This window comes from Ascaphus truei (assembly GCF_040206685.1).
Source record: "Ascaphus truei isolate aAscTru1 chromosome 8 unlocalized genomic scaffold, aAscTru1.hap1 SUPER_8_unloc_1, whole genome shotgun sequence".
NCBI lineage: Eukaryota > Metazoa > Chordata > Amphibia > Anura > Ascaphidae > Ascaphus > Ascaphus truei.
In genome coordinates, this window is record NW_027453835.1 from 1,114,676 (window position 1) to 1,137,004 (window position 22,329).

Genomic DNA, 22,329 nt, shown 5'->3' on the forward strand with positions numbered 1-22,329 from the left:
CTCAGGCGCGGTCTCTCTCGCAGGCGCGGTCTCTCTCTCAGGCGCGGTCTCTCTCGCAGGCGCGGTCTCTCTCTCAGGCGCGGTCTCTCTCTCAGGCGCGGTCTCTCTCTCAGGCGCGGTCTCTCTCTCAGGCGCGGTCTCTCTCTCAGGCGCGGTCTCTCTCGCAGGCGCGGTCTCTCTCGCAGGCACGGTCTCTCTCTCAGGCACGGTCTCTCTCTCAGGTGCGGTCTCTCTCGCAGGCGCGGTCTCTCTCTCAGGCGCGGTCTCTCTCGCAGGCGCGGTCTCTCTCTCAGGCGCGGTCTCTCTCTCAGGCGCGGTCTCTCTCGCAGGCACGGTCTCTCTCTCAGGCGCGGTCTCTCTCTCAGGCGCGGTCTCTCTCTCAGGCGCGGTCTCTCTCTCAGGCACGGTCTCTCTCTCAGGCGCGGTCTCTCTCGCAGGCACGGTCTCTCTCTCAGGCACGGTCTCTCTCTCAGGCGCGGTCTCTCTCGCAGGCACGGTCTCTCTCAGGCGCGGTCTCTCTCGCAGGCGCGGTCTCACACTTACTCACAGGAAGTCGTATAAACATGAGAGAGCAGCAGAGCAAAGAGACAAACAGGAAAAAGAGACCGAGCGAGACACGAGAGGAGAGACACGAGAGGACAGACACGAGAGGACAGACACGAGAGGAGAGACACGAGAGGAGAGACACGAGAGGAGAGACACGAGAGGAGAGACACGAGAGGAGAGACACGAGAGGAGAGACACGAGAGGAGAGACACGAGAGGACAGACACGAGAGGACAGACACGAGAGGACAGACACCAGAGGACAGACACCAGAGGACAGACACGAGAGGACAGACACCAGAGGAGAGACACGAGAGGAGAGACACCAGAGGACAGACACGAGAGGAGAGACACGAGAGGAGAGACACGAGAGGAGAGACACCAGAGGAGAGACACGAGAGGACAGACACCAGAGGAGAGACACGAGAGGAGAGACCGAGCGAGACACGAGAGGAGAGACACGAGAGGAGAGACACGAGAGGACAGACACCAGAGGAGAGACACGAGAGGAGAGACCGAGCGAGACACGAGAGGAGAGACACGAGAGGAGAGACACGAGAGGAGAGACACCAGAGAGATTACTGGTCAGTACCGCCCCGGTCTCATACTTTTATACTTTCTTCATTGCACTGCAGAGCGTCGCTCCATTACCCCCTCCCCTGTCAGAGACCTGCAGAGCGTCGCTCCATTACCCCCTCCCCTGTCAGAGACCTGCAGAGCGTCGCTCCATTACCCCCTCCCCTGTCAGAGACCTGCAGAGCGTCGCTCCATTACCCCCTCCCCTGTCAGAGACCTGCAGAGCGTCGCTCCATTACCCCCTCCCCTGTCATTGCACTGCAGAGCGTCACTCCATTACCCCCTCCCCTGTCATTGCACTGCAGAGCGTCGCTCCACTACCCCCTCCCCTGTCATTGCACTGCAGAGCGTCGCTCCATTACCCCCTCCCCTGTCATTGCACTTCAGAGCGTCGCTCCATTACCCCCTCCCCTGTCATTGCACTGCAGAGCGTCGCTCCACTACCCCCTCCCCTGTCATTGCACTGCAGAGCGTCGCTCCATTACCCCCTCCCCTGTCATTGCACTGCAGAGCGTCGCTCCATTACCCCCTCCCCTGTCAGAGACCTGCAGAGCGTCACTCCATTACCCCCTCCCCTGTCATTGCACTGCAGAGCGTCACTCCACTACCCCCTCCCCTGTCATTGCACTGCAGAGCGTCGCTCCATTACCCCCTCCCCTGTCAGAGACCTGCAGAGCGTCACTCCATTACCCCCTCCCCTGTCATTGCACTGCAGAGCGTCGCTCCATTACCCCCTCCCCTGTCATTGCACTGCAGAGCGTCGCTCCATTACTCATCTCCTGCCAGACACCTGCAGAGCGTCGCTCCATTACCCCCTCCCCTGTCAGAGATCTGCAGAGCGTCGCTCCATTACCCCCTCCCCTGCCAGACACCTGCAGAGCATCACTCCATTACCCCCTCCCCTGCCAGACACTTGCAGAGCGTCACTCCATTACCCCCTCCCCTGCCAGACACCTGCAGAGCGTCGCTCCATTACCCCCTTGTGACGGTAGCTTTGTGACCGGCTATAATAATACACCAAATATATATCTGGGTTGAACTGAACGAGACTTAGATATGATAAAATATAATTTGTTCCTTGAAAAAGGTGAACACACAAAATAACAGGCAAAATATGACATTTCCCGAGCACTGGAGCTGAGAGACCCGGCGTTGCCCGTGATTAAAACTTCTCCGCTCCCCCCGTCTCTTTCTCCGCTCCCTCCTCTCTCCGCTGCCCCGTCTCTTTCTCCGCTCCCTCCTCTCTCCGCTCCCCCCGTCTCTTTCTCCGCTCCCCCCGTCACTTTCTCCGCTCCCTCCTCTCTCCGCTGCCCCGTCTCTTTCTCCGCTCCTTCCTCTCTCCGCTCCCCCCGTCTCTTTCTCCGCTCCCTCCTCTCTCCGCTCCCCCCATCTCTTTCTCCGCTCCCTCCTCTCCCCCTGTCTCTTTCTCCGCTCCCCCTCTCTCTCCGCTCCTCCCCCCCCTGCGCAGCTCCGGTCTCCCAACCCCCCCCCCCCCCTCTGCGCGACTCCGGTACCCCCCTGCGCAGCTCTGGACCCCCCCTGCGCAGCTCTGCCCCCCCCCAATGCGCACCTCCAGTCCCCACCCTACAGTGTCACACACACACAGTGTGACACACACACACACAGTGTGACACACACACTCTCCCATACACACACACACACACACAGTGGACAGGAGGAGGGGGGGGGGGATCGGGAGAGTGGAACGGCAGACGATCCGAACAGGCGGCTCCCCACCTCCCGCCAGCCGTGACTGCGCACCACAACCCCACCCTCCCTGCGCCCATCTCCCTACCCACGCAGGCAAGCAAAGGAGCGCCATGGGGAAGGGGACCAGAGGGAAGGGCATGTCCCGCGCGACCGCCACTGCCCTGTTCCACCCCCGTTGTTGTCGTCGCGCTCACCTCGGTCCCCATACCTCACCTCGGTACCCCGCCTCCCATACCTGCAGGACCCCCTGACGGTGTGCTGTGTGGGTCTCCCTGTACCCCGCCTCCCATACCTGCGGGACCCCCTGACTCTGTGCTGTGTGGGTCTCCCTGTACCCCGCCTCCCATACCTGCGGGACCCCCTGACGCTGTGCTGTGTGGGTCTCCCTGTACCCCGCCTCCCATACCTGCGGGACCCCCTGACGGTGTGCTGTGTGGGTCTCCCTGTACCCCGCCTCCCATACCTGCAGGACCCCCTGACGGTGTGCTGTGTGGGTCTCCCTGTACCCCGCCTCCCATACCTGCAGGACCCCCTGACGGTGTGCTGTGTGGGTCTCCCTGTACCCCGCCTCCCATACCCGCAGGACCCCCTGACAGTGTGCTGTGTGGGTCTCCCTGTACCCCGCCTCCCATACCTGCAGGACCCCCTGACGGTGTGCAGTACGGGTCTCCCTGTACCCCGCCTCCCATACCTGCAGGACCCCCTGACGGTGTGCTGTGTGGGTCTCCCTGTACCCGCCTCCCATACCTGCAGTACCCCCTGACGGTGTGCTGTACGGGTCTCCCTGTACCCCGCCTCCCATACCTGCGGGACCCCCTGACGGTGTGCTGTGTGGGTCTCCCTGTACCCCGCCTCCCATACCTGCAGGACCCCTGACGGTGTGCTGTGTGGGTCTCCCTGTACCCCGCCTCCCATACCTGCAGGACCCCCTGACGGTGTGCTGTGTGGGTCTCCCTGTACCTCGCCTCCCATACCTGCGGGACCCCCTGACGGTGTGCTGTGTGAGTCTCACTGTACCCGCCTCCCATACCTGCAGGACCCCCTGACGGTGTGCTGTGTGGGTCTCCCTGTACCCCGCCTCCCATACCTGCAGGACCCCCTGACGGTGTGCTGTGTGGGTCTCCCTGTACCCGCCTCCCACACCTGCAGGACCCCCTGACGGTGTGCTGTGTGGGTCTCCCTGTACCCCGCCTCCCACACCTGCAGGACCCCCTGACGGTGTGCTGTGTGGGTCTCCCTGTACCCCGCCTCCCATACCTGCAGGACCCCCTGACGGTGTGCTGTATGGGTCTCCCTGTACCCCGCCTCCCATACCTGCAGGACCCCCTGACGGTGTGCTGTGTGGGTCTCCCTGTACCCCGCCTCCCATACCTGCAGGACCCCCTGACGGTGTGCTGTGTGGGTCTCCCTGTACCCGCCTCCCATACCTGCAGGACCCCCTGACGGTGTGCTGTATGGGTCTCCCTGTACCCCGCCTCCCATACCTGCAGGACCCCCTGACGGTGTGCTGTACGGGTCTCCCTGTACCCCGCCTCCCATACCTGCGGGACCCCCTGACTCTGTGCTGTACGGGTCTCCCTGTACCCCGCCTCCCATACCTGCAGGACCCCCTGACGGTGTGCTGTGTGTAGGTCTCCCTGTACCCCACCTCCCATACCCGCAGGACCCCATGACGGTGTGCTGTGGGGGTCTCCCTGTACCCCGCCTCCCATACCCGCAGGACCCCCTGACGGTGTGCTGTGTGGATCTCCCTGTACCCCGCCTCCCATACCTGCGGGACCCCCTGACGGTGTGCTGTGTTGGTCTCCCTGTACCCGCCTCCCATACCTGCAGGGCCCCCTGACGGTGTGCTGTGTGGGTCTCCCTGTACCCCGCCTCCCATACCTGCAGGACCCCCTGACGGTGTGCTGTACGGGTCTCCCTGTACCCCGCCTCCCACACCTGCGGGACCCCCTGACGGTGTGCTGGGGTCTCCCTGTACCCCGCCTCCCACACCTGCGGGACCCCCTGACGGTGTGCTGTGTGGGTCTCCCTGTACCCCGCCTCCCATACCTGCGGGACCCCCTGACGGTGTGCTGTGTGGGTCTCCCTGTACCCCGCCTCCCATACCTGCAGGACCCCCTGACGGTGTGCTGTACGGGTCTCCCTGTACCCCGCCTCCCACACCTGCGGGACCCCCTGACGGTGTGCTGGGGTCTCCCTGTACCCCGCCTCCCATACCTGCGGGACCCCCTGACGGTGTGCTGTGTGGGTCTCCCTGTACCCCGCCTCCCATACCTGCGGGACCCCCTGACGGTGTGCTGTGTGGGTCTCCCTGTACCCCGCCTCCCATACCTGCAGGACCCCCTGACGGTGTGCTGTGTGGGTCTCCCTGTACCTCGCCTCCCATACCTGCGGGACCCCCTGACGGTGTGCTGTGTGAGTCTCCCTGTACCCGTCTCCCATACCTGCAGGACCCCCTGACGGTGTGCTGTGTGGGTCTCCCTGTACCCCGCCTCCCATACCTGCAGGACCCCCTGACGGTGTGCTGTGTGGGTCTCCCTGTACCCGCCTCCCACACCTGCAGGACCCCCTGACGGTGTGCTGTGTGGGTCTCCCTGTACCCCGCCTCCCACACCTGCAGGAACCCCTGACGGTGTGCTGTGTGGGTCTCCCTGTACCCCGCCTCCCATACCTGCAGGACCCCCTGACGGTGTGCTGTATGGGTCTCCCTGTACCCCGCCTCCCATACCTGCAGGACCCCCTGACGGTGTGCTGTGTGGGTCTCCCTGTACCCCGCCTCCCATACCTGCAGGACCCCCTGACGGTGTGCTGTGTGGGTCTCCCTGTACCCGCCTCCCATACCTGCAGGACCCCCTGACGGTGTGCTGTACGGGTCTCCCTGTACCCCGCCTCCCATACCTGCGGGACCCCCTGACTCTGTGCTGTACGGGTCTCCCTGTACCCCGCCTCCCATACCTGCAGGACCCCCTGACGGTGTGCTGTGTGTAGGTCTCCCTGTACCCCACCTCCCATACCCGCAGGACCCCATGACGGTGTGCTGTGGGGGTCTCCCTGTACCCCGCCTCCCATACCCGCAGGACCCCCTGACGGTGTGCTGTGTGGATCTCCCTGTACCCCGCCTCCCATACCTGCGGGACCCCCTGACGGTGTGCTGTGTTGGTCTCCCTGTACCCGCCTCCCATACCTGCAGGGCCCCCTGACGGTGTGCTGTGTGGGTCTCCCTGTACCCCGCCTCCCATACCTGCAGGACCCCCTGACGGTGTGCTGTACGGGTCTCCCTGTACCCCGCCTCCCACACCTGCGGGACCCCCTGATGGTGTGCTGGGGTCTCCCTGTACCCCGCCTCCCACACCTGCGGGACCCCCTGACGGTGTGCTGTGTGGGTCTCCCTGTACCCCGCCTCCCATACCTGCGGGACCCCCTGACGGTGTGCTGTGTGGGTCTCCCTGTACCCCGCCTCCCATACCTGCAGGACCCCCTGACGGTGTGCTGTACGGGTCTCCCTGTACCCCGCCTCCCACACCTGCAGGACCCCCTGACGGTGTGCTGGGGTCTCCCTGTACCCCGCCTCCCATACCTGCGGGACCCCCTGACGGTGTGCTGTGTGGGTCTCCCTGTACCCCGCCTCCCATACCTGCGGGACCCCCTGACTCTGTGCTGTGTGGGTCTCCCTGTACCCCGCCTCCCATACCTGCGGGACCCCCTGACTCTGTGCTGTGTGGGTCTCCCTGTACCCCGCCTCCCATACCTGCGGGACCCCCTGACGCTGTGCTGTGTGGGTCTCCCTGTACCCCGCCTCCCATACCTGCGGGACCCCCTGACGGTGTGCTGTGTGGGTCTCCCTGTACCCCACCTCCCATACCTGCGGGACCCCCTGACGGTGTGCTGTATGGGTCTCCCTGTACCCCGCCTCCCATACCTGCAGGACCCCCTGACGGTGTGCTGTGTGGGTCTCCCTGTACCCGCCTCCCATACCTGCAGGACCCCCTGACGGTGTGCTGTACGGGTCTCCCTGTACCCCACCTCCCATACCTGCGGGACCCCCTGACGGTGTGCTGTGTGGGTCTCCCTGTACCCCGCCTCCCACATCTGCGGGACCCCCTGACGGTGTGCTGTGTGGGTCTCCCTGTACCCCGCCTCCCATACCTGCAGGACCCCCTGACGGTGTGCTGTGTGGGTCTCCCTGTACCCCGCCTCCCATACCTGCAGGACCCCCTGACGGTGTGCTGTGTGGGTCTCCCTGTACCCCGCCTCCCATACCTGCGGGACCCCCTGACGGTGTGCTGTGTGGGTCTCCCTGTACCCGCCTCCCATACCTGCAGGACCCCCTGACGGTGTGCTGTACGGGTCTCCCTGTACCCCACCTCCCATACCTGCGGGACCCCCTGACGGTGTGCTGTGTGGGTCTCCCTGTACCCCGCCTCCCACATCTGCGAGACCCCCTGACGGTGTGCTGTGTGGGTCTCCCTGTACCCCGCCTCCCACCTCTGCGGGACCCCCTGACGGTGTGCTGTGTGGGTCTCCCTGTACCCCGCCTCCCATACCTGCAGGACCCCCTGACGGTGTGCTGTGTGGGTCTCCCTGTACCCCGCCTCCCATACCTGCAGGACCCCCTGACGGTGTGCTGTACGGGTCTCCCTGTACCCCGCCTCCCACATCTGCGGGACCCCCTGACGGTGTGCTGTGTGGGTCTCCCTGTACCCCGCCTCCCATACCTGCGGGACCCCCTGACGGTGTGCTGTGTGGGTCTCCCTGTACCCCGCCTCCCACACCTGCAGGACCCCCTGACGGTGTGCTGTACGGGTCTCCCTGTACCCCGCCTCCCATACCTGCGGGACCCCCTGACGGTGTGCTGTACGGGTCTCCCTGTACCCCGCCTCCCATACCTGCAGGACCCCCTGACGGTGTGCTGTGTGGGTCTCCCTGTACCCCGCCTCCCATACCTGCGGGACCCCCTGACTCTGTGCTGTGTGGGTCTCCCTGTACCCCGCCTCCCATACCTGCGGGACCCCCTGACGGTGTGCTGTACGGGTCTCCCTGTACCCCGCCTCCCACACCTGCGGGACCCCCTGACGGTGTGCTGTACGGGTCTCCCTGTACCCCGCCTCCCACACCTGCGGGACCCCCTGACGATGTGCTGTACGGGTCTCCCTGTACCCCGCCTCCCATACCTGCGGGACCCCCTGACGGTGTGCTGTGTGGGTCTCCCTGTACCCCGCCTACCATACCCGCAGGACCCCCTGACGGTGTGCTGTACGGGTCTCCCTGTACCCCGCCTCCCACACCTGCGGGACCCCCTGACGGTGTGCTGGGGTCTCCCTGTACCCCGCCTCCCATACCTGCGGGACCCCCTGACGGTGTGCTGTGTGGGTCTCCCTGTACCCCGCCTCCCACACCTGCGGGACCCCCTGACGGTGTGCTGTACGGGTCTTCCTGTACCCCGCCTCCCATAACTGCGGGACCCCCTGACGGTGTGCTGTACGGGTCTCCCTGTACCCCGCCTCCCATACCTGCGGGACCCCCTGACGGTGTGCTGTGTGGGTCTCCCTGTACCCCACCTCCCATACCCGCAGGACCCCCTGACGGTGTGCTGTGTGGGTCTCCCTGTACCCCGCCTCCCATAGCCGCGGGACCCCCTGACGGTGTGCTGTGTGTAGGTCTCCCTGTACCCCGCCTCCCACACCTGCAGGACCCCCTGACGGTGTGCTGTGTGTAGGTCTCCCTGTACCCCACCTCCCATACCCGCAGGACCCCCTGACGGTGTGCTGTGGGGGTCTCCCTGTACCCCACCTCCCATACCCGCAGGACCCCCTGACGGTGTGCTGTGTGGGTCTCCCTGTACCCGCCTCCCATACCTGCAGGACCCCCTGACGGTGTGCTGTGTGGGTCTCCCTGTACCCCGCCTCCCATACCTGCGGGACCCCCTGACGGTGTGCTGTGGGGGTCTCCCTGTACCCCGCCTCCCATACCCGCAGGACCCCCTGACGGTGTGCTGTGTGGATCTCCCTGTACCCCACCTCCCATACCCGCAGGACCCCCTGACGGTGTGCTGTGTGGGTCTCCCTGTACCCCGCCTCCCATACCTGCAGGACCCCCTGACGGTGTGCTGTACGGGTCTCCCTGTACCCCGCCTCCCATACCTGCGGGACCCCCTGACGGTGTGCTGTACGGTTCTCCCTGTACCCCGCCTCCCATACCTGCGGGACCCCCTGACGGTGTGCTGTGTGGGTCTCCCTGTACCCCACCTCCCATACCTGCAGGACCCCCTGACGGTGTGCTGTGTGGGTCTCCCTGTACCCCGCCTCCCATACCTGCAGGACCCCCTGACGGTGTGCTGTGTGGATCTCCCTGTACCCCACCTCCCATACCCGCAGGACCCCCTGACGGTGTGCTGTGTGGGTCTCCCTGTACCCCGCCTCCCATACCTGCAGGACCCCCTGACGGTGTGCTGTACGGGTCTCCCTGTACCCCGCCTCCCATACCTGCGGGACCCCCTGACGGTGTGCTGTGTGGGTCTCCCTGTACCCCACCTCCCATACCTGCAGGACCCCCTGACGGTGTGCTGTGTGGGTCTCCCTGTACCCCGCCTCACATACCTGCAGGACCCCCTGACGTTGTGCTGTATGGGTCTCCCTGTACCCCGCCTCCCATACCTGCGGGACCCGCAGACGTGTGCTGTGTGGGTCTCCCTGTACCCCGCCTCCCATACCTGCGGGACCCCCTGACGGTGTGCTGTGTGGGTCTCCCTGTACCCCGCCTCCCATACCTGCTGGACCCCCTGACGATGTGCTGTGTGGGTCTCCCTGCACCCCGCCTCCCATACCTGCAGGACCCCCTGACGGTGTGCTGTACGGGTCTCCCTGTACCCCGCCTCCCATACCTGCGGGACCCCCTGACGGTGTGCTGTGTGGGTCTCCCTGTACCCCGCCTCCCATACCTGCAGGACCCCCTGACGGTGTGCTGTGTGGGTCTCCCTGCACCCCGCCTCCCATACCTGCAGGACCCCCTAACGGTGTGCTGTGTGGGTCTCCCTGTACCCCGCCTCCCATACCTGCGGGACCCCCTGACGGTGTGCTGTGTGGGTCTCCCTGTACCCCGCCTCCCACACCTGCAGGACCCCCTGACGGTGTGCTGTGTGGGTCTCCCTGTACCCCGCCTCCCACACCTGCAGGACCCCCTGACGGTGTGCTGTGTGGGTCTCCCTGTACCCCGCCTCCCACACCTGCAGGACCCCCTGACGGTGTGCTGGGGTCTCCCTGTACCCCGCCTCCCATACCTGCAGGACCCCCTGACGGTGTGCTGTGTGGGTCTCCCTGTACCCCGCCTCCCATACCTGCAGGACCCCCTGACGGTGTGCTGTGTGGGTCTCCCTGTAACCCACCTCCCATACCCGCGGGACCCCCTGACGGTGTGCTGTGTGGGTCTCCCTGTACCCCGCCTCCCACACCTGCAGGACCCCCTGACGGTGTGCTGTGTGGGTCTCCCTGTACCACGCCTCCCATACCTGCAGGACCCCCTGACGGTGTGCTGTGTGGGTCTCCCTGTACCCCGCCTCCCATACCTGCGGGACCCCCTGACGGTGTGCTGTGTGGGTCTCCCTGTACCCCGCCTACCATACCCGCAGGACCCCCTGACGGTGTGCTGTACGGGTCTCCCTGTACCCCGCCTCCCACACCTGCGGGACCCCCTGACGGTGTGCTGGGGTCTCCCTGTACCCCGCCTCCCATACCTGCGGGACCCCCTGACGGTGTGCTGTGTGGGTCTCCCTGTACCCCGCCTCCCACACCTGCGGGACCCCCTGACGGTGTGCTGTACGGGTCTTCCTGTACCCCGCCTCCCATAACTGCGGGACCCCCTGACGGTGTGCTGTACGGGTCTCCCTGTACCCCGCCTCCCATACCTGCGGGACCCCCTGACGGTGTGCTGTGTGGGTCTCCCTGTACCCCACCTCCCATACCCGCAGGACCCCCTGACGGTGTGCTGTGTGGGTCTCCCTGTACCCCGCCTCCCATAGCCGCGGGACCCCCTGACGGTGTGCTGTGTGTAGGTCTCCCTGTACCCCGCCTCCCACACCTGCAGGACCCCCTGACGGTGTGCTGTGTGTAGGTCTCCCTGTACCCCACCTCCCATACCCGCAGGACCCCCTGACGGTGTGCTGTGGGGGTCTCCCTGTACCCCACCTCCCATACCCGCAGGACCCCCTGACGGTGTGCTGTGTGGGTCTCCCTGTACCCGCCTCCCATACCTGCAGGACCCCCTGACGGTGTGCTGTGTGGGTCTCCCTGTACCCCGCCTCCCATACCTGCGGGACCCCCTGACGGTGTGCTGTGGGGGTCTCCCTGTACCCCGCCTCCCATACCCGCAGGACCCCCTGACGGTGTGCTGTGTGGATCTCCCTGTACCCCACCTCCCATACCCGCAGGACCCCCTGACGGTGTGCTGTGTGGGTCTCCCTGTACCCCGCCTCCCATACCTGCAGGACCCCCTGACGGTGTGCTGTACGGGTCTCCCTGTACCCCGCCTCCCATACCTGCGGGACCCCCTGACGGTGTGCTGTACGGTTCTCCCTGTACCCCGCCTCCCATACCTGCGGGACCCCCTGACGGTGTGCTGTGTGGGTCTCCCTGTACCCCACCTCCCATACCTGCAGGACCCCCTGACGGTGTGCTGTGTGGGTCTCCCTGTACCCCGCCTCCCATACCTGCAGGACCCCCTGACGGTGTGCTGTGTGGATCTCCCTGTACCCCACCTCCCATACCCGCAGGACCCCCTGACGGTGTGCTGTGTGGGTCTCCCTGTACCCCGCCTCCCATACCTGCAGGACCCCCTGACGGTGTGCTGTACGGGTCTCCCTGTACCCCGCCTCCCATACCTGCGGGACCCCCTGACGGTGTGCTGTGTGGGTCTCCCTGTACCCCACCTCCCATACCTGCAGGACCCCCTGACGGTGTGCTGTGTGGGTCTCCCTGTACCCCACCTCACATACCTGCAGGACCCCCTGACGTTGTGCTGTATGGGTCTCCCTGTACCCCGCCTCCCATACCTGCGGGACCCGCAGACGGTGTGCTGTGTGGGTCTCCCTGTACCCCGCCTCCCATACCTGCGGGACCCCCTGACGGTGTGCTGTGTGGGTCTCCCTGTACCCCGCCTCCCATACCTGCAGGACCCCCTGACGATGTGCTGTGTGGGTCTCCCTGCACCCCGCCTCCCATACCTGCAGGACCCCCTGACGGTGTGCTGTACGGGTCTCCCTGTACCCCGCCTCCCATACCTGCGGGACCCCCTGACGGTGTGCTGTGTGGGTCTCCCTGTACCCCGCCTCCCATACCTGCAGGACCCCCTGACGGTGTGCTGTGTGGGTCTCCCTGCACCCCGCCTCCCATACCTGCAGGACCCCCTAACGGTGTGCTGTGTGGGTCTCCCTGTACCCCGCCTCCCATACCTGCGGGACCCCCTGACGGTGTGCTGTGTGGGTCTCCCTGTACCCCGCCTCCCACACCTGCAGGACCCCCTGACGGTGTGCTGTGTGGGTCTCCCTGTACCCCGCCTCCCACACCTGCAGGACCCCCTGACGGTGTGCTGTGTGGGTCTCCCTGTACCCCGCCTCCCACACCTGCAGGACCCCCTGACGGTGTGCTGGGGTCTCCCTGTACCCCGCCTCCCATACCTGCAGGACCCCCTGACGGTGTGCTGTGTGGGTCTCCCTGTACCCCGCCTCCCATACCTGCAGGACCCCCTGACGGTGTGCTGTGTGGGTCTCCCTGTAACCCACCTCCCATACCCGCGGGACCCCCTGACGGTGTGCTGTGTGGGTCTCCCTGTACCCCGCCTCCCACACCTGCAGGACCCCCTGACGGTGTGCTGTGTGGGTCTCCCTGTACCACGCCTCCCATACCTGCAGGACCCCCTGACGGTGTGCTGTGTGGGTCTCCCTGTACCCCGCCTCCCATACCTGCAGAACCCCCTGACGGTGTGCTGTGTGGGTCTCCCTGTACCCCGCCTCCCATACCTGCAGGACCCCCTGACGGTGTGCTGTGTGGGTCTCCCTGTACCCCGCCTCCAATACCTGCAGGTCCCCCTGACGGTGTGCTGTGTGGGTCTCCCTGCACCCCACCTCCCATACCTGCGGGACCCCCTGACTCTGTGCTGTACGGGTCTCCCTGTACCCGCCTCCCATACCTGCAGGACCCCCTGACGGTGTGCTGTGTGGGTCTCCCTGTACCTCGCCTCCCATACCTGCGGGACCCCCTGACTCTGTGCTGTGTGGGTCTCCCTGTACCCCGCCTCCCATACCTGCAGGACCCCCTGACGGTGTGCTGTGTGGGTCTCCCTGTACCCCGCCTCCCATACCTGCGGGACCCCCTGACGGTGTGCTGTGTGAGTCTCCCTGTACCCCGCCTCCCATAACTGCGGGACCCCCTGACGGTGTGCTGTGTGGGTCTTCCTGTACCCCGCCTCCCATACCTGCAGGACCCCCTGACGGTGTGCTGTGTGGGTCTCCCTGTACCCCGCCTCCCATACCTGCGGGACCCCCTGACGGTGTGCTGTGTGGGTCTTCCTGTACCCCGCCTCCCATACCTGCAGGACCCCCTGACGGTGTGTTGTGTGGGTCTCCCTGTACCCCGCCTCCCATACCTGCGGGACCCCCTGACGCTGTGCTGTGTGGGTCTCCCTGTACCCCGCCTCCCATACCTGCAGGACCCCCTGACGGTGTGCTGTGTGAGTCTCCCTGTACCCCGCCTCCCATACCTGCGGGACCCCCTGACGGTGTGCTGTACGGGTCTCCCTGTACCCCGCCTCCCATACCTGCAGGACCCCCTGACGGTGTGCTGTACGGGTCTCCCTGTACCCCGCCTACCATACCTGCAGGACCCCCTGACGGTGTGCTGTGTGGGTCTCCCTGTACCCCACCTCCCATACCCGCGGGACCCCCTGACGGTGTGCTGTGTGGGTCTCCCTGTACCCCGCCTCCCACACCTGCAGGACCCCCTGACGGTGTGCTGTGTGGGTCTCCCTGTACCCCGCCTCCCATACCTGCAGGACCCCCTGACGGTGTGCTGTGTGGGTCTCCCTGTACCCCGCCTCCCATACCTGCAGAACTCCCTGACGGTGTGCTGTGTGGGTCTCCCTGTACCCCGCCTCCCATACCTGCAGGACCCCCTGACGGTGTGCTGTGTGGGTCTCCCTGTACCCCGCCTCCCATACCTGCAGGACCCCCTGACGGTGTGCTGTGTGGGTCTCCCTGCACCCCACCTCCCATACCTGCGGGACCCCCTGACGGTGTGCTGTACGGGTCTCCCTGTACCCCGCCTCCCATACCTGCAGGACCCCCTGACTCTGTGCTGTGGGGGTCTCCCTGTACCCCGCCTCCCACACCTGCAGGACCCCCTGACGGTGTGCTGTGTGGGTCTCCCTGTACCCCGCCTCCCATCCCTGCAGGACCCCCTGACGGTGTGCTGTACGGGTCTCCCTGTACCCCGCCTCCCATACCTGCAGGACCCCCTGACGGTGTGCTGTGTGGGTCTCCCTGTACCCCGCCTCCCATACCTGCGGGACCCCCTGACGGTGTGCTGTACGGGTCTCCCTGTACCCCGCCTCCCACACCTGCAGGACCCCCTGACTCTGTGCTGTGGGGGTCTCCCTGTACCCCGCCTCCCACACCTGCAGGACCCCCTGACGGTGTGCTGGGGTCTCCCTGTACCCCGCCTCCCATACCTGCAGGACCCCCTGACGGTGTGCTGTACGGTTCTCCCTGTACCCCGCCTCCCATACCTGCGGGACCCCCTGACGGTGTGCTGTGTGGGTCTCCCTGTACCCCACCTCCCATACCTGCAGGACCCCCTGACGGTGTGCTGTGTGGGTCTCCCTGTACCCCGCCTCCCATACCTGCAGGACCCCCTGACGGTGTGCTGTGTGGATCTCCCTGTACCCCACCTCCCATACCCGCAGGACCCCCTGACGGTGTGCTGTGTGGGTCTCCCTGTACCCCGCCTCCCATACCTGCAGGACCCCCTGACGGTGTGCTGTACGGGTCTCCCTGTACCCCGCCTCCCATACCTGCGGGACCCCCTGACGGTGTGCTGTGTGGGTCTCCCTGTACCCCACCTCCCATACCTGCAGGACCCCCTGACGGTGTGCTGTGTGGGTCTCCCTGTACCCCACCTCACATACCTGCAGGACCCCCTGACGTTGTGCTGTATGGGTCTCCCTGTACCCCGCCTCCCATACCTGCGGGACCCGCAGACGGTGTGCTGTGTGGGTCTCCCTGTACCCCGCCTCCCATACCTGCGGGACCCCCTGACGGTGTGCTGTGTGGGTCTCCCTGTACCCCGCCTCCCATACCTGCAGGACCCCCTGACGATGTGCTGTGTGGGTCTCCCTGCACCCCGCCTCCCATACCTGCAGGACCCCCTGACGGTGTGCTGTACGGGTCTCCCTGTACCCCGCCTCCCATACCTGCGGGACCCCCTGACGGTGTGCTGTGTGGGTCTCCCTGTACCCCGCCTCCCATACCTGCAGGACCCCCTGACGGTGTGCTGTGTGGGTCTCCCTGCACCCCGCCTCCCATACCTGCAGGACCCCCTAACGGTGTGCTGTGTGGGTCTCCCTGTACCCCGCCTCCCATACCTGCGGGACCCCCTGACGGTGTGCTGTGTGGGTCTCCCTGTACCCCGCCTCCCACACCTGCAGGACCCCCTGACGGTGTGCTGTGTGGGTCTCCCTGTACCCCGCCTCCCACACCTGCAGGACCCCCTGACGGTGTGCTGTGTGGGTCTCCCTGTACCCCGCCTCCCACACCTGCAGGACCCCCTGACGGTGTGCTGGGGTCTCCCTGTACCCCGCCTCCCATACCTGCAGGACCCCCTGACGGTGTGCTGTGTGGGTCTCCCTGTACCCCGCCTCCCATACCTGCAGGACCCCCTGACGGTGTGCTGTGTGGGTCTCCCTGTAACCCACCTCCCATACCCGCGGGACCCCCTGACGGTGTGCTGTGTGGGTCTCCCTGTACCCCGCCTCCCACACCTGCAGGACCCCCTGACGGTGTGCTGTGTGGGTCTCCCTGTACCACGCCTCCCATACCTGCAGGACCCCCTGACGGTGTGCTGTGTGGGTCTCCCTGTACCCCGCCTCCCATACCTGCAGAACCCCCTGACGGTGTGCTGTGTGGGTCTCCCTGTACCCCGCCTCCCATACCTGCAGGACCCCCTGACGGTGTGCTGTGTGGGTCTCCCTGTACCCCGCCTCCAATACCTGCAGGTCCCCCTGACGGTGTGCTGTGTGGGTCTCCCTGCACCCCACCTCCCATACCTGCGGGACCCCCTGACTCTGTGCTGTACGGGTCTCCCTGTACCCGCCTCCCATACCTGCAGGACCCCCTGACGGTGTGCTGTGTGGGTCTCCCTGTACCTCGCCTCCCATACCTGCGGGACCCCCTGACTCTGTGCTGTGTGGGTCTCCCTGTACCCCGCCTCCCATACCTGCAGGACCCCCTGACGGTGTGCTGTGTGGGTCTCCCTGTACCCCGCCTCCCATACCTGCGGGACCCCCTGACGGTGTGCTGTGTGAGTCTCCCTGTACCCCGCCTCCCATAACTGCGGGACCCCCTGACGGTGTGCTGTGTGGGTCTTCCTGTACCCCGCCTCCCATACCTGCAGAACCCCCTGACGGTGTGCTGTGTGGGTCTCCCTGTACCCCGCCTCCCATACCTGCGGGACCCCCTGACGGTGTGCTGTGTGGGTCTTCCTGTACCCCGCCTCCCATACCTGCAGGACCCCCTGACGGTGTGTTGTGTGGGTCTCCCTGTACCCCGCCTCCCATACCTGCGGGACCCCCTGACGCTGTGCTGTGTGGGTCTCCCTGTACCCCGCCTCCCATACCTGCAGGACCCCCTGACGGTGTGCTGTGTGAGTCTCCCTGTACCCCGCCTCCCATACCTGCGGGACCCCCTGACGGTGTGCTGTACGGGTCTCCCTGTACCCCGCCTCCCATACCTGCAGGACCCCCTGACGGTGTGCTGTACGGGTCTCCCTGTACCCCGCCTACCATACCTGCAGGACCCCCTGACGGTGTGCTGTGTGGGTCTCCCTGTACCCCACCTCCCATACCCGCGGGACCCCCTGACGGTGTGCTGTGTGGGTCTCCCTGTACCCCGCCTCCCACACCTGCAGGACCCCCTGACGGTGTGCTGTGTGGGTCTCCCTGTACCCCGCCTCCCATACCTGCAGGACCCCCTGACGGTGTGCTGTGTGGGTCTCCCTGTACCCCGCCTCCCATACCTGCAGAACTCCCTGACGGTGTGCTGTGTGGGTCTCCCTGTACCCCGCCTCCCATACCTGCAGGACCCCCTGACGGTGTGCTGTGTGGGTCTCCCTGTACCCCGCCTCCCATACCTGCAGGACCCCCTGACGGTGTGCTGTGTGGGTCTCCCTGCACCCCACCTCCCATACCTGCGGGACCCCCTGACGGTGTGCTGTACGGGTCTCCCTGTACCCCGCCTCCCATACCTGCAGGACCCCCTGACTCTGTGCTGTGGGGGTCTCCCTGTACCCCGCCTCCCACACCTGCAGGACCCCCTGACGGTGTGCTGTGTGGGTCTCCCTGTACCCCGCCTCCCATCCCTGCAGGACCCCCTGACGGTGTGCTGTACGGGTCTCCCTGTACCCCGCCTCCCATACCTGCAGGACCCCCTGACGGTGTGCTGTGTGGGTCTCCCTGTACCCCGCCTCCCATACCTGCGGGACCCCCTGACGGTGTGCTGTACGGGTCTCCCTGTACCCCGCCTCCCACACCTGCAGGACCCCCTGACTCTGTGCTGTGGGGGTCTCCCTGTACCCCGCCTCCCACACCTGCAGGACCCCCTGACGGTGTGCTGGGGTCTCCCTGTACCCCGCCTCCCATACCTGCAGGACCCCCTGACGGTGTGCTGTGTGGGTCTCCCTGTACCCCGCCTCCCATACCTGCAGGACCCCCTGACGGTGTGCTGTGTGGGTCTCCCTGTAACCCACCTCCCATACCCGCGGGACCCCCTGACGGTGTGCTGTGTGGGTCTCCCTGTACCCCGCCTCCCACACCTGCAGGACCCCCTGACGGTGTGCTGTGTGGGTCTCCCTGTACCACGCCTCCCATACCTGCAGGACCCCCTGACGGTGTGCTGTGTGGGTCTCCCTGTACCCCGCCTCCCATACCTGCAGAACCCCCTGACGGTGTGCTGTGTGGGTCTCCCTGTACCCCGCCTCCCATACCTGCAGGACCCCCTGACGGTGTGCTGTGTGGGTCTCCCTGTACCCCGCCTCCAATACCTGCAGGTCCCCCTGACGGTGTGCTGTGTGGGTCTCCCTGCACCCCACCTCCCATACCTGCGGGACCCCCTGACTCTGTGCTGTACGGGTCTCCCTGTACCCGCCTCCCATACCTGCAGGACCCCCTGACGGTGTGCTGTGTGGGTCTCCCTGTACCTCGCCTCCCATACCTGCGGGACCCCCTGACTCTGTGCTGTGTGGGTCTCCCTGTACCCCGCCTCCCATACCTGCAGGACCCCCTGACGGTGTGCTGTGTGGGTCTCCCTGTACCCCGCCTCCCATACCTGCGGGACCCCCTGACGGTGTGCTGTGTGAGTCTCCCTGTACCCCGCCTCCCATAACTGCGGGACCCCCTGACGGTGTGCTGTGTGGGTCTTCCTGTACCCCGCCTCCCATACCTGCAGGACCCCCTGACGGTGTGCTGTGTGGGTCTCCCTGTACCCCGCCTCCCATACCTGCGGGACCCCCTGACGGTGTGCTGTGTGGGTCTTCCTGTACCCCGCCTCCCATACCTGCAGGACCCCCTGACGGTGTGTTGTGTGGGTCTCCCTGTACCCCGCCTCCCATACCTGCGGGACCCCCTGACGCTGTGCTGTGTGGGTCTCCCTGTACCCCGCCTCCCATACCTGCAGGACCCCCTGACGGTGTGCTGTGTGAGTCTCTCTGTACCCCGCCTCCCATACCTGCGGGACCCCCTGACGGTGTGCTGTACGGGTCTCCCTGTACCCCGCCTCCCATACCTGCAGGACCCCCTGACGGTGTGCTGTACGGGTCTCCCTGTACCCCGCCTACCATACCTGCAGGACCCCCTGACGGTGTGCTGTGTGGGTCTCCCTGTACCCCACCTCCCATACCCGCGGGACCCCCTGACGGTGTGCTGTGTGGGTCTCCCTGTACCCCGCCTCCCACACCTGCAGGACCCCCTGACGGTGTGCTGTGTGGGTCTCCCTGTACCCCGCCTCCCATACCTGCAGGACCCCCTGACGGTGTGCTGTGTGGGTCTCCCTGTACCCCGCCTCCCATACCTGCAGAACTCCCTGACGGTGTGCTGTGTGGGTCTCCCTGTACCCCGCCTCCCATACCTGCAGGACCCCCTGACGGTGTGCTGTGTGGGTCTCCCTGTACCCCGCCTCCCATACCTGCAGGACCCCCTGACGGTGGGCTGTGTGGGTCTCCCTGCACCCCACCTCCCATACCTGCGGGACCCCCTGACGGTGTGCTGTACGGGTCTCCCTGTACCCCGCCTCCCATACCTGCAGGACCCCCTGACTCTGTGCTGTGGGGGTCTCCCTGTACCCCGCCTCCCACACCTGCAGGACCCCCTGACGGTGTGCTGTGTGGGTCTCCCTGTACCCCGCCTCCCATACCTGCAGGACCCCCTGACGGTGTGCTGTACGGGTCTCCCTGTACCCCGCCTCCCATACCTGCAGGACCCCCTGACGGTGTGCTGTGTGGGTCTCCCTGTACCCCGCCTCCCATACCTGCGGGACCCCCTGACGGTGTGCTGTACGGGTCTCCCTGTACCCCGCCTCCCACACCTGCAGGACCCCCTGACTCTGTGCTGTGGGGGTCTCCCTGTACCCCGCCTCCCACACCTGCAGGACCCCCTGACGGTGTGCTGTGGGGGAGACAGCACAGACACTCCCCGCATGCTGCCGCTGGCCGGGGCTCGGGTGAGCCTGGTGGCAGGACGCTTTGCACTACAGCAAAGCCACGGGGAACAGCCACGTGCATCGCGTCCTGCAGAGCATTACACGGCCAAGGGAGGTGAGCTGCGGGTGGGGGGGGTGATGGGGGGAGCCGGCGGGGAGGTGAGCTGTGGGTGAGGGGGGGTGATGGGGGGGGGGGGGAGCCGGCAGGGAGGTTAGCTGCGGGTGAGGGGGGGTGATGGGGGGGGGGTGATGGGGGGGGAGCCGGCGAGGAGGTGAGCTGCGGGTGGGGGGGTGATGGGGGGAGCCGGCGGGGAGGTGAGCTGTGGGTGAGGGGGGGTGATGGGGGGGGGGGAGCCGGCGGGGAGGTGAGCTGCGGGTGAGGGGGGGTGATGGGGGGAGCCGGCGGGGAGGTAAGCTGCGGGTGAGGGGGGGTGATGGGGGGGGGGGAGCTGGCGGGGAGGTAAGCTGCGGGTGAGGGGGGGTGATGGGGGGAGCCGGCAGGGAGGTAAGCTGTGGGTGAGGGGGGGTGATGGGGGAACCGGCGGGGAGGTAAGCTGCGGGTGAGGGGGGGTGATGGGGGGAGCCGGCGGGGAGGTAAGCTGCGGGTGAGGGGGGGTGATGGGGGGAGCCGGCGGTCCGGGCCGCTGGGTGAAGGGGACAATGGCCGGGTGGTTGTGCGTGTGTGTGGCAGTTGGGTGAGGCCGAGGGGGAAGGTGAGCTGCGGGTGAGGAGGAGAAGAGAGTGGCAGTTGGGTGATGTCATAGAGCCACGCAGGCCAATGAGAGGCGTGCGGGGCGGGGATACGGACCAATCTGATTGGCCAGAGGCTGAGTGATAGACCCACGGACCAATCAGATTCACCACATCTAGTAACAATCTCACAAAATTCAATTTTATATATATATAGATATACATTCTCTGGTTTAAATATTGGTATTTTGCAAGACCTGCGGATCTCTGCGACCTTCTGCGGATCTCTGCGACCTTCTGCGGATCTCTGCGACCTTCTGCGGATCTCTGCGACCTTCTGCGGATCTCTGCGACCTTCTGCGGATCTCTGCGACCTTCTGCGGATCTCTGCGACCTTCTGCGGATCTCTGCGACCTTCTGCAGTTGTGTTCCTCTTTAAGCCCCCCTCATCCTGTGCCCACACATAAGCTCGGTCCGGAAGCATCGCCCACCTCGGTCTCCACCCGTCACTAGCTGAGAGCAGGGACACACACACACACCCACCTCGGTCTCCGGCCGTCACTCGCTGAGAGCAGGGACACACACACACACACCCACCCACCTCGGTCTCCGCCCGTCACTCGCTGAGAGCAGGGACACACACACACACACCCACCCACCTCGGTCTCCGCCCGTCACTCGCTGAGAGCAGGGACACACACAGTGACACAGTGACACACACACACACACACACAGTGACACAGTGACACAGTGACACACACACACACAGTGACACGCACACACACACACTTTAAAATATGGTGGGTGAAAAAGGCAACAAGAAACCTCCACCGTATTGCAAATAGCAAATAAACACTTGTGAGCACATTGAGCCCCCGCCTTTCACCATTATCACCAGCATACAGTGTTTCCACTGCAGCAAGGGATTCTGGGGAATGACATGCAAATGAGAACACGTGTCACCTTTTGCCTGAAATCCATTTTTACATGGAGCCCATATAAGCTAATGCTCGCTCTTAACACAGCTTTAAAGCACAGCATGGGAATCAGATGCAAAGCCAGAGAAACCACTCACAGACATGTTTCACCCTTAATGGGTATCATCAGTGTGAGGCTGGGAGTACTGCTGGCTCTGCAATACACACACACACACACACACACACACACACACACACACACACACACAGTGACACACAGTGACACACACACACACACACACACACAGTGACACACACACAGTGACACACACACAGTGACACACACACAGTGACACACACACAGTGACACACACACAGTGACACACACACAGTGACACACACACACACAGTGACACACACAGTGACACACACACAGTGACACACACACACAGTGACACACACACACACACACAGTGACACACACACACAGTGACACACACACACACACAGTGACACACACACACACACACACACACACACAGTGACACACACACACAGTGACACACACACACACACACACACACAGTGACACACACACACACACACAGTGACACACACACACACAGTGACACACACACACAGTGACACACACACACACAGTGACACACACAGTTGGTTGTACTGCTGGCTTTGCAATACACACACAGTGACACACACACACACAGTGACACACAGTTGGTTGTACTGCTGGTTTTGCAATACACACACAGTGACACACACACACATACACACACACACAGTGACACACACACACACACACAGTGACACACAATGTGACACACACAGTGACACACACAGTGACACACACAGTGACACACACAGTGACACACACAGTGACACACACAGTGACACACACACAGTGACACACACAGTGACAC

At 65.1% G+C, this 22,329-nt stretch overlaps 1 protein-coding gene across 1 annotated transcript in view; it reads left to right on the forward strand.

The window, feature by feature from the left end:
- The first annotated feature begins 560 nt into the window (after positions 1–560).
- Positions 561–22,329, forward strand: part of LOC142473394 (uncharacterized) — a 38,778-nt gene continuing 17,009 nt past the window's right edge. Inside the window, exon 1 of the mRNA XM_075580642.1 lies at positions 561–1,128. Within this exon, the coding sequence (XP_075436757.1) occupies positions 564–1,128 (565 nt within the window). The 5' untranslated portion in view covers positions 561–563. The remainder of the gene's footprint in view (positions 1,129–22,329) is intronic.